Source organism: Lactuca saligna, chromosome 1 (assembly GCF_052625555.1).
Source record: "Lactuca saligna cultivar CGN05327 chromosome 1, ASM5262555v1, whole genome shotgun sequence".
Taxonomy (NCBI): Eukaryota; Viridiplantae; Streptophyta; class Magnoliopsida; order Asterales; family Asteraceae; genus Lactuca; species Lactuca saligna.
Window position 1 is genome coordinate 61365458 of NC_136417.1, and position 13816 is coordinate 61379273.

The window sequence follows — 13816 nt, forward strand, 5'->3', positions numbered from 1 at the left end:
ACTAATGTCAAAAAAAATCGATTGAAAGCATTCGTGGTCATTTGCGGCTTAATGAAACTCGAATCTTGAAACTTAGACACAAAATATTCTAAAATCGCTAATTGTTTTTGTTTTCGATTACCTATACCATGAAAAAAAATCTTGAACTCTCATCACTTTCGTTTGTCCACTAAATCTTAGCCTTTCAAACTAACTCCATCTTTTCCACTCGTAAAATATCCTCAAGTTCCTTAAAATATTCCAGTCTATTTTCAATCTTCAAACGATTCGCTACCCCACCATTAATTCAAACATCACTCATCAATTTTGTTTTAAAGAATACTCTTACACATTGTGGAATCTTTACAAGTATCGGTTCTACAAGTCTTGAGACAACTTTTGAGAGACTTTATTTTTTCTTTAAATGAAACCATTCTATTAGAATGAGATCTATCATCAATTTTGTTTTATACTTTGTTTATTTCTTAATAAAACTGAAGTCTCAAAAACTACAAATTATAACAACAACAACAACAACAAACATTGGCATTCAATTGTAAAATCTGTCACCCCTTAAAAAATATATATAAAAACAGTCAAAAGAAAACATTGCAATATATTAAACTATCATAATTTCTTATAAATCAAATTGGAATTTTGATTCCAATAATTGATGGTGTTGGTGTATGGGTACAAATTTTGGTTCTATTTGCTTTAAAACCTGGTGGACCACATCTTTATCTTTTTTTTTTTTTGTTGCAAAAAAATGTCAAAATAAGACCACAAAAATCACTTCAATTCTCTTCAAAAAGTAGATGATGGTATAGTCAGATATCTGAATCCATGTTCTGAAATGGTCCAGATGCTTCAGACATTACTTTAGCAGTTAGGTAGTTACTAAGCAGCAAAAACTGAATAATTTGTAACAGATTTTTGACTTTTTGTATAAAATGCTTCAACAAGAATGCCAAAAAGGCATATCAAGATTTCAGATTATCATAAACAGCAAAATCACATTCAATAATGATATAGTAATCATCTATGTAAAAGACTACTCAGGCTATCAACCAAATTCAACAACTTGAGAAATAAGAACATGAACCCATTCGTAGATGAGAAATAACCAGAAAATTCGTAAAATTTAAACTATATAAAAAACAGGATTAACAATAAGAATTAGGGTTCCTGTACAGGCTACGCCGACTAATTACCGTTGATGGAAAATCAGTCGGAATGGGAATCGGAGTACGAATCACGACGGCGATGGTCGTAGCCGGAAAATCCAGCCACACCGACGGAGGAGCTGGTGACGGAATCGTAATCCGATTCATCACCATCGTCGTCGTCGTAATAGGCATAAGAGTAGTAATAAGAATCAGGAGGAGATGGAGGAACACAGAAAAAGTTCCAAACACAAAGCGCAAAACGACCTAATTGTTGAAGAGGAAAACAAATCACCAGATCTAAGAGCTCGTCGCTGTTGATTCGTTCTGAGAAGCATGCCACCGATTGCCAAACGTCGGCGGATACGGTGGCGACCGACGCTACTAAGACGGTGTTGAATACCATCACAGGATCTTGGTCGCCTGGGAATCAGAGTTCAAAATCTGGATTGGATTTTGGAATAGTTGCTTGCTTCCTGTTCTTTGTCCATAACTGCTCGCTTTCTTGTTTAGGATATTAAAATATACTACTACTTGCCTAAAACGCAACTGTAATTATTGGAGGTTTCCTATTAAAACGGAACCAAAACTTATATGTATTTTTTTTTTATGGAAAGTAATTAATAATCCAAAATTTAGTGGAATGCTCCTTAAAATTTTAATTGTATTTAGTAAGCAAATTAATTTTCTATTTTATTTTTAAAATACCAATTATTACCAGTTTTATTTGTTAAAATGAGCACGAATACTATCATTGTCTGTCATATTAAACTAATAACATATCGAAGTTATTTTTCTTAAATCACAACTTCAACTATGTAGATTTTTACTGATTAAGATGACGATGTCAGAAAACAATATGCCATTGTTAATGTTTATCAATTGTGGTTTAAGAAAAAATAATTACAAGAGACTTTTAGTTAGATGTGGTAAGGGTAGTGATTGTGTTTGTTGTTATTTTAATTGATAAAAATCGTAAATGTTGGCAATTTAAAACCAAAATAAAAAGTTAGTTTTTATATTTGATACAATTAAAAGTTAAGTGACCTAAAGAACAAATTTTGTGTTTTATTTACAAAATATAATGTTTTCGCTAAACGTTTTTTTTTATAGTTGTTGATTGAGTCAAATCCAAACATGATTAAGTTAAACCTCTTCGACTAAGAGGCATGTAAGAGGCTATTTAACTGAATTTAAGGTTTTAATTGTGATATCAGAGACTTGTCAGACCGAGCAAAGCGTAGCCTCTTACCATACCTAGTAAGAGATTATAAATATATGTAGAGCCCAAAATTATTTATCTAAAAGAGCCCTTGTTAAGAAGAAGGGGGCTCCAACACACACACACATATATATATATATATATATATATATATATATATATATATATATATATATATATATATATATATATATATATATATATATATAAAGAGAGAGTGATTCATTTATTCTAACTACTAGTTTATAATCTGTGGGAATCACGAAAATAAAATTAATGAAAATTTTATAGTAAAAAAATCAAAATTATTAATCAATTATTTTAAATAAATTGTTAATTAAGAGATAATTTTTTTGTTATATAAATTATAATCGTTGATTTAAATAAATACGTGACCTTATAATCTGTATTAATGTTATTTTAATTTTTGTTATAATGTTATTAATTTAATGTAATTAGAGTGAAAAATTTTGAAATTTGAAATTTGAAATGAAAAATCAATAGTTGACAAGTGGTATGACATTAATTATGTGGCCTAATAGAATAACAAATGACAAAATGAGAATAAACCTATTTTTTTTTATTAGAATACTGAGATATATTGTGTGGATGTGGAATTGATTGTAGATCAATCAAAATTTAAAAATAATAATTATTATTAAATAAACAAATAAAGATAATTTAGTAATTTGATAAACAACTTCCTAAAATAATCCCTATAAAGATGCTAGTTACATTGACTTTTAACCTAATTTTTCCCCTTTTTATCTTACAGCCGTTTTTATTCTGCCTAAACACATCTGCAACTAGGGTGAGTGCGGTGCGGTTCGGTGCGATTATTAGTCAAAACCTCACCACTAACCACAAATGCGGTTAATTCATTTTCAAAACCGCTTGCTTGGTGCGGTTATTTTTGCGGTGCGGTTAGGCGGTTATTTTTGCGGTGCGATTTTTTTTTTTTTTTTTTTGTGTTGTGGTTATTAACCGAATGAATTTGGTGCGGTTATTTTGTATGGTTTTTAACCATAGTTTAGAGCTCAAACGGTTTTAAGAGTTCAAACATATTACTTGTAATAATAATAATAAAAAAAACATAAGGTATAAGACAATTAAATTAAATCATAAACAACTAATATCTTAAAAACGTCAAATCAATAGTAATTAACAATAAATATCTTAAAATTGTCTAATTTCACCATTTTTCAAAATTAAACATAAGAAAAAAACCAACACTTTTGTCTTCTAGTATTTTATCCATATTTCATCCATGAAACTTGTTTTATTTTTAATATTTAATATATTAATAATTAATTAAAAAAATTGTCTATAATATATGCGGTGCGGTGCAGTTTTTTTTTGCGGTTTCTGAAAACTAATAATTGCACCGTACCGCAAATTTGCGGTTTTTGAAAAACAGAAATGCTCACCATCGGTTTTTATTGCGGTTGCGGTTTATTGATTGCGGTTTATGCGGTTAATTTTAGTTGCGGTGCGGTTTTTGCTCACCCCTGACTGCAACAATCCCCCCTCCATTCTGTTTTTTCGGGGTTGGTCTATATCCCTAGAGCCACCCTATCCCTCAATTGCATTCAAAACAATACCTGTAATCATCATCGACGAGGTTGTTTGATTTCTTGGTTGTAGGAAGGCCATTGATTGTTTGAAACCATTAAAGTAATTGATAGTTGCATTAAACATGCAAATTGTTTGATTTCCCGACTGTATTACAAATTGCAAGACTTGTTGTTGCCTCCTTCCTCGATTTAGGTCATTATTGAACTGATAATTCTCTATTTACATAATCCCCAATGGAGATCGTTTAATTAATTGTGTCTATTTCTGATCAAGTAGATGATTTCATCAATTCATATTTTTATGTATTATAGGAATCAATAATCAAATGAAATCCTCACGGCCATCGAAAAAAATGAAACAGAAGGCATCGTAAGTTTTAGTGGACCATGCTCTTTTTGTTTTACCTTTTTATGAATCAATTATGCGAACGATAAGTTTTTTTATTATTTGATTTTTTTTACTTATTAACGAGTCAATTACTCCATGGTAACCTTAAACACCAAATAAGATGTTTATGAATTGTTTTTAGTTATGAATTTTACATATATATATATATACTATTTTCTTATTAATTATATCTCTATGAATTTACCTTATGGTCGTGATTTTATTATAATTATGATGTGAAGTACGTACCATAACCATATGTTCAGTCTAATTTTTTTAGCAATTACTAATGCAAACTACTAACGTATTTTTGATTTTTTTTTTCTCATCATAGATGCAACATTTGGATTTAATATCATGGATGTTTTCTTATAGAATGCTTCTTATTTCTTTTATTATTGATGTTCTTTACATAATGTCTCTTATTCTTTTTGGAGGTCATCCATAAGAAGAGTTGCATGTTGATACTGGAGATGTATATAGACCAACTGTAATTAATCAACTTGTTATCTTTAGCAAACAGGTATGAAGTTGCATTGCTAAAACGGAATATAACTATGTTAAAACTTATAATAGTTTAATATTTTTATTCTAATAGATATACGTTGATGACAGGTGGATGTTCCCATGTATGCAGTAGACACTGATGTGAAACCAGCATGACAATGACATTGTAGTTTTACAGAATGAATTTGTTATTCTATCAAAATTGATTAGCAACGATAGTCTATTAGAATGTATTAGTGTTTGACATAGATTTCAATGTTTTATTTGAATTTTAACGATACTCAATTTTATTCTTTAAGAATTAATGTAATTGTTGGAGTCAAGTCGATTATTTTGACCATTCAAGAAGAATAATTGTATTTGTTCAAGTATTGTATATTTAAGAATGCTATTTTTTAGGAATTTTATTCATATTTGATGACATTCTATTAGAGTGTGTACAATTATATTAAAATGTATAATCAAAAATTTTTAAATCAAGAGAATTGATTTTCCTTTAAATTTTGGAATTTTTCTTTTTTAAATTTATATTAATTGACTAAAATACCCTTACAATGAAATTATATTTTCCAATTGTTTTTAATTCAACAATATTTATTAATCACTTTCTTAAAATAACTAAAATAATTGGTTCACAATCAATCAACATTCACATAATATATAGTTAGAATACAATAACCTAGCCCGATATATATATATATATATATATATATATATATATATATATATATATATATATATATATATATATATATTGAAAGACCTCAACTTTTGTATTTTTGAAAGACCCAAACTTTCATACTTCACAATATTATTACTCCAAAACATGCTACTTGCATATTCATAAAAGCAATATTTTACATTGATGAAGGGATTACAAACTACTGGATACAAACCGTCTATTACAAAGTGTTATATATTACATAACTACTCAGGATATTGTAATTTATACAAACATAAACTAAAGTACAAAAGTACTATTACAAACTATTCTAAATCTTTCAACAGTATGTGAACATACTAGTTACTTATCACCTGCAATTGTTAAACATTGATAGGGTAAACGGTGACGCTTAGTGAGTTCAATAATAGATACAATATAACGTTATGCCATATATATATTTCAATGTGGCAAAAGCAAAGAGGAACAACAAGACATATGTGAAATCATGTGACAAGCATTCATATCAATCAAAAACTTTATTCAAAGACATACTTTTCAATGCTTGATATACATCAATAAAACTTTGGCCCAAATGGCATAGAAGACATGCAATTTCTGATTAACACCTTGTTAGATTTCAGGCTTATAGTCCTGTCTAACCATTTGCCAATGCCATAGAATAGAAGTCATTCTCTTACGGAGACATGCTCTACATGGCCAGAGGCTACGTACCAGTACCAATTTGGACTCACCTTAAGTTAACCCGGGGTTAAAATAGTAATTTGGACAACACTTCGGCTTTAAATATGACTTTCTATGTTGAAAACCGGAAGCTTAATTGAAAACCGAGCTTTACGTAAGTAAGGCTTCAAAATCGAAAAGATAAAATTTTCGGGTTTCTCGGGAGCTTCGGGACGTGTTTCGGGTGCTAAAATTGATACCGGGGCTTCGGGGAAAGTCAAATAGTGAAAATATGGATTTAGGGGTGAAAAATGGAAAAATTCCAAAATTAGTTGGCAAGTCTCGCAGCCTCCCTTTATATAGGGCCGAGGCTTCGGATCCGAGGGTTGAGAAGCGTCCACGTCGCAGCTGCGAGGTTCGGTCAGGAGGGAGAAGACGTGGCTCATGCGAGCTTCGGACATCTGGCAGGAGGAGCGATGGCCACGAGGCCGCTGCGAGGATCGGACGTGGCGTCTGCGAAACAGAGCACGTGGCTCGCATGCGAGAGGGGGCGGCGGTGGCGAAGCGAGGCTCAGACATGTGTGCGACACGCGTCGCTCTTCGGACGTGCCACGACTCCGGTGACGCTACTGCTTCGTGCAAGGTGACGTGGCCTGACACTGTTCATGCGAGATTTCTCGGATTTTGAGCCCCGAACTTCTAAAATCCATAACTTTCGCATACGAGCTCCGTTTTTGACGTTCTTTATATGCACGCGTAGCTAAAATTAAGATCTACAACTTTCATTCAGACTTAATTGGCTAATTTTGATTTTATTTTTAATATTATTATTTTTAACAGACCGGGACAAGAAAATCCGTTAAACATTCATAACTTCTTCATCCGATATCCGTTTTCGTCAGACTTTTTACCGTTGTACTACAAATGACGAGACCTTTGATTCTTGTTTAAGATGTATCGGTCAAATATTGCTTGATCTAAAATTCGAGTTTTTAGCTGTCTACTGCTAAGTTGAAACTTCAAACAATCAGAACTTCCTCATACGAAGTCAGATTTTGACGTTCTTTTTATCAAATTTCTCGGTTTAACGAATACTACGACTTTTATTTAGATTACTAAGGCTAAAGAGTAGTTTATCAAAAACTCACTTTTTACGTCATTCGGCGCCGTGCCGGTTTTGTCGCGGATGTTCGGTTGGTCATAACTTTTTCGTTATAACTCAAATTTCGACGAGGTTTTTGCCTACAAGTTTCTAACGAGATTATTTACAACTTTCAATAATAAAATTTTACTTATTTCAAATTTTATATTTTCACTAAATTTCACTATTTGATTTTTAATTGGAATCTCATAAGACTTCCAATATTTTCGGAATGATTCTAAACATAGTTTTACTTCATTTATAGTAAAAACTATCTGTTAGAACTCAACACTCAATTTCACAAAGTATTTCACAATTTTATTCATTACGAAACACGATTTCAAAACGTGCATATTACATATATATATATATATATATACATATATATATATACATATATATATACATATATATATATATATACATATATATACATATATATATATATATATATATATATATATATATATATATATAGACTTAGGTTCAATTTAGAACAATTATATAATTGAGAACGAGAGAACAAATCTATGCCACATATTTTTTCTTTTTGCCGTAAAACCCTATCGCGTACTTGTATGACAAAGGGACGCAATATTTAATTGTGAATATTAACCACGACCATTGGGCTGTATATTTCTTTTTGCCGCAAAACCCTCCAAAATATCGGTGCGATAGAAGAATATAATTTTCATATATGAATATAAACCACCACCGCCGCAACCACCACTAGGTCATATATTTTGTTTTTCGCAAAACCCTCCGGTGTACCAGCAAAACGGATGAAGGTAAAATAAATATATAAACTATATTCATATATGAATAATTATATGCATATTCTCAAGTGAGTATATATATATATATATATATATATATATATATATATATATATATATATATATATATATATATATATATATATATATATATATATATATATATATATATATATATATATTATCTGTTTCGTCGTCTCGGTACGCGGAAACGTTTAAGCGGCAAATTAATAATATGCGAGAATATACTTACCTTTATATTTACATATGAATATTATGTTCCTTCGTCGCGTCGGTACATTAGAAAGTTTTTCGTTAAAAAGAAATATGTGGTCCAGTGGTGGTTATGTTAGTTGTGGTGGTGGTTGTTTATATTCACGTATGAATATTAAGTTTCTTCGTCGCGCTGGTACGCAAGAGGGTTTTGCGGGAAAAAAAGATGTTGCTCATATATGTTCTCACGTTCTCGATTTCATAATTGCTCTCATTTGAAACTTCCCATATATATATATATATATATATATATATATATATATATATATATATATATATAAGATCGTGTCGCACAAATGTGGGATACACTAACATATCCTCTCAGAGTCTGAGACTCAATGAGGATAGACATGGCTATGCTGAGCCACGAGGGTGCGTGGCATTGACTCTGATACCATATAAATATATATATATATATATATGTGAAGCCCAATATTATCTTTCCAAAAAAACAATTGTGGAGTGTGGATAGAGGGAGAGTATAACATATATAACCACTTATAAGATGATTTTTCAAAACCCACTAATCAAAACCCAGCAATATCCAATACTTCTCACAAGCTCGGAAGCGTAAATATATGATTTTTCAGTTTATAATAAAGTCAATTCCCAAACACGGAACCAGTTTATTACTTGTTACTTATTATCAATTAATTAGAACAATTACGGATTCTATTAACTGGTTAAATGGAATGAGAAAACCCTAATTAGATGATCAGACTAACAAGAATTCACATTTAACATTCATTAAGAACAAAAGTGAAAAATCTAGATAGAAACACAAAACGAAAATCAGATCGTAAAACTAATCACATAAAAAGTATTAGTCTATGGAGAACTGTAAACAAAAGTTTAGCCAGACATGACTAAAATCTAATCTAGAACAATAAAAAGAAACTTTAAACCACTTAATCTTAATAAACTAAACGTGGGAGATGATATACGACCTTCAAATCTTCAGAAAGTGACGAAAAGTGCAGAAAATCGCCTTTAGAAGGGTCTTTCGTCGTATAGAATTGAATCGTCTCCTTTTTTTTTTTACTTAGAGGGTATCTGGTATTTATATAGCAATCTGCGCAACAAATAAGGGTTCTGGCCGTAAGCACGACATGTGCTTGGGGGTCACGCCTGTGACAGCTCATCACAACTTGATAATCCAAAATAAATCAGAAAAACTCAAAATATAGGGAAACAAAACCCGTGCTTGGGCTTCGCAGGTTAATATACCCAAAATAAAGGCAACAGGAGGTAGGCATGGCCCGTGCTTCAGGGCCGAAATTTTAAAATGCCCTAGAAAAATTAAGAAATCCTCCGGTTATGTTTTGTAAGTGAAGAATGACCCGTTTTTGGTGAGATATAGCCCGTATTTGGTCCTTTTTAGCGTTTTGGCTCCAAATAAGCTCTAGATGTGCTCCAAAGACTTTCAAACTCCCTCATCACTTCAAATTACCTGGAAATAAACACCAAAACATGAGCATTACGGGAATTCTTACGAAATACATGATATGGACATTATTTAAACTAATGCACATGAAAAAGTATAAAAAGTGATTCAAAATGCTAATAAAAACTAACCTAAAAGATGCATGAAATGACATCTATCAGTATGAAAGAGTATATATGAAGTTTTGGGCTTAGATCTGTATGGGTTAAGAACTTAATGAAATAGTATATATGAAAAACTAACCTAAGGGCTTGCCACATCATGACGATTCTAAGGTGTCTGACTATTTTGTCTTTAGTTGGCCACAACATGACCAAGATCTTGTCACGTCATGGGGGTTGTTGACTTGTTGACCATTCACCATTGACTTTTGGTGCTAGTCTGTTCGAGGGAACTATCGGTGAAGAGTGTGAACATGTTGTTGTGTTTCTTGGGTCTTCGATTAAGGTGATTTTCCTCACTATACTATGTACTGTAGTGTATATCCTTGTATTTTAGGATATAAGAGTAGTAATTTGTGTTGGTTAGAGTACCAGTAGGTTGGTGATCGTCTGGTGTAATGCCTTAAGGGTTGTATATAATTATGTAGGATAGCCTGGAACTCTTGATCTAGGATTTCTTGATTGTTCCTTATTTATTTGTGGCTCTAAAGTGGGATCTCCTATTCAAATGTCTATCTCAACTCTGGTTACATATAACTATGCATTCCTTAGATATATGCCAGTAGTTGTGTGGTACGGTATGAGGCCGGATATGCAGTAGTGAGCTATAGACTGGTAGATTAGGGTAAATAGTTGCATGTGCTTATGTGATTACTTGATTACTTACTTATTTCATATGTCGACATATATTGGCGGGGTGGGTTGAGGCGGTCCTGCTTTGTGCTGTAGGCCATCAAACTCAGGTACAATTCAGTCATAAGTTGAGGGCCGAGAAGGGCATTCTAGTCTTATGATGTGGGATCGGGAGCAAGCCAGTAATGAGTTGTGGGCCTTGGAGGGAGCAATCCAATCTTGTACTCTGGGTTAATGGGTAATCCACTTTCATGTTGTGGGCCCGGGGGCAATCCGGTCTTCTTGTTGTGGGTCCGGTGTGCATGTATTGTATGTATATTCTAGTGTGTGATATTTTGGGGAAACTTAGTAAGATTTGGTTTACATTTGTGGATTAAATGTTTTTCAGGTATCATTGGTGATCGTGGAAAGGCGATGACATGACTGTAAACATTCATCAACAGCCATGATGATTCCGCGTTTAATATATTACTCTGATTTTTTAAACAAATGTATTTTGAAACAAATGGTTTTCGTAACTTGGATCCTATAAATGTGAAGTTTTAACTTAATTAAATATGAAATTTTGTTGTGATAATAGGACGTTACAAAAAATATATAATATATTATACTTTTGTTTAGATTTTGAATCACCTAATGACTATGATTGATTCAACCGAAATGCAATGGATATTATCATAAATTTACTGATTCCTAAATTGATTAATTCAAGGGTCATATCATTAACCCTATGATTTTAAGTTGTCTTCCAGTATGGATAACTCCCCTAACCTTAGTTTATTATTTCATATTATGAAAGACTTAATTGGTATGATCGATCCTATTGGTTTTGGAAACCTTTCAAATTGTCTAAATCAATAGTACAATAAAAAACATTAAATCAATATTCCTATGTCTAACCTAGGGACATAGACTTCCACTAATCATCATTGTCTACTCTCTTGACTCGGTTCTCAGCTTGGACAAGTTAATGAACAATGTGATTTAAGATACATAATCTAAACTCAATCATAAAATTATGCACTCAGTTACATAGACAAAACAATACCAATATTAATACCCATGGATCTTTAATTAAGCAAACATACTATATTAAACTTCTTCTAATAACCTTTCAAATGATTCTAATTAAAACCAGTTTAGATCATCTACTTCTAAACAAAAGTATTACAATTTATCCTATACATAAAACTACAAAAGAATAGAAAAGGGAAATACTAAAACTAATATACAACAAACCAATTATTCCTTTAAGAGTTTTCTTGCTTTAGATCTTCTCCTTTTTTTGCTCCATTGTAACATCCAAAAAATCACAATAAAAATTTTCATTTTTAATTAGAGTAAAATCATTGTTTCCAACTAAAACCCAAGTCATACAAAACCAATGTCAAGTAAAAATAACAACATGCATACTAGGCCCACAACCATCGGGTTGGATTAACCCTAAGCCCACAACATGAGTCTGACTTACCTTTTGGCCCATAACTCATGTCTGGATTGCTCCCGAGCCCACAACATAAGTTTCGCTTGCCTTTTTGTCCCACAACTTATGTCTAGCTTGCTACCAAGTTTGTTGGCTTCCGCACAGAGCAATACCGTCTCAACCAACCGCACTATGTCGATATATGTCAAATCTAACAGATCACCACATCATAACAACATCATATATACAAGGATGGGCTGACATTAGTGCCTTCGACCCATGAGTTTAGTAAGGAAACTCACCTCACAGTTTGAAAATATCGTAGAAAAGAACGCTGCTCCAAAACTCAACTCTACAAGTCACCTATTCAATAGAAAATGACCTAAACTTAAACTACAACTCAAAATACCCAAAATAACCTTAAGTCAAACTTGGTCAAAATCCAGGTCAAAGGTCAAAAGTCAACGAGCAACATAGACTGTCGGCGTACTAAACCACTATGCTCATCGTAGTGCACCCATGGTCCGATTACGGGCTCCCAACTAGGTATGCACAACATACCACCAGGTACGCCCAACGTACTCGACTGACCACCTTTTTCTCTATTAAGTGCTTATTCTATTAAGACAACATGTCCGAAACTCAGATCTAGTTCCAAATAACATTATGAGTCATAAAGTTTCCAACTTTATGACTCTATGACTTTCCAAGGATTGAAAGAGTCCAACAACTAAACCCTAACTTAATACAAAAACCAAAACCTCATGTCTCATGCATGAAGAAAGGAAAGGGACCAAGCTCACATTTATATGGTTCTAAGCACCTAAAAACATCTGGAAGGACAACCCTTATGGGTTAGAGTAAGCTATACTTATGAACACCAAGATTATGGGACTAAAATCATAAAAACCTAAGAACTAGCAAGATCCAAAGCAAACATACATCAAGATTAAAACTTTATACTTCCAAAAGATGCTTGAGGGTGAGATACGTTTGGATCCAAGATGCCTTGAGCTTCCAAGATCATTTCCCTTACTTATTCTTGTTGGATTAGTGTCTTAGCTCGTAACCATATTTGGTAAGTACTTGACCCGGTTGTGCATGGTCCTTTTGGGTTGCCTTCACCAAAGCAACTTGATTGGAGTAATGATAGAGAAAGAGGTTAATATGATTTATTAATATATTATGAGAATAATATATTAAAGGAGAAATCATATTTGTTTAATTAATATTGGTCAATAATTAATTAAGAATTAATTTTGTGATAAATCGTAATTAATTAAACTAGAGGGGCTGAATTGTAATTATGTGATAGTTGCAAATTAGGGCATTGGTTGCCCCAAGGAAGGGGTGGACGAACTCAAGGGGATAAGGCCCTAGAATTCGTCCAAGGATAAGGCTTCTAGGCTTATCTTATGGGTTGCTTGGTGGGCAAGCAGCTAGATAAGGATAAGGACTTAAACCCTAATCTCTACCCTATATAAAGACCCCTTGGCTAAGGGAAATCGGAAACTTGATCCCAAGAAGGCTTAGAGCTGATTTACTTCCTCTCCTCTCTCTCACTCTCTCTCTCTCTCTCTCTCTCTCTCTCTTACCTCTCCATTTTCTTGTGGTGTTTGTGAGCCATTAGAGGTACTACACTTGTGGTACTTGCTTTCCAAGACAAAGAGATTGAAGATTTGTGTTGTTATTACAATATAACAACAAGAGGTATGTAATCCCTTCTAATACATAGATTTCGAAATACCTAGGTGCATGCTAGGGTTCTTCTTGTTTTTATAAAGTTG

The 13816-nt window shown here is 32.5% G+C and overlaps 1 protein-coding gene across 1 annotated transcript; it reads right to left on the reverse strand.

The window, feature by feature from the left end:
- Positions 1–1099: 1099 nt before the first annotated feature.
- On the reverse strand, positions 1100–1700 carry LOC145037462 (uncharacterized). The gene has a single exon (XM_078986124.1). The coding sequence runs from the start codon at positions 1546–1548 to the stop codon at positions 1204–1206; it is 345 nt and encodes a 114-aa protein (XP_078842250.1). The 5' UTR covers positions 1549–1700; the 3' UTR covers positions 1100–1203.
- Positions 1701–13816: the final 12116 nt, after the last annotated feature.

Bases quoted from the DNA above. Each gene is read 5' to 3' on its own strand.
- LOC145037462 (XM_078986124.1), bottom strand. From the start codon at position 1,548: ATGGTATTCAACACCGTCTTAGTAGCGTCGGTCGCCACCGTATCCGCC.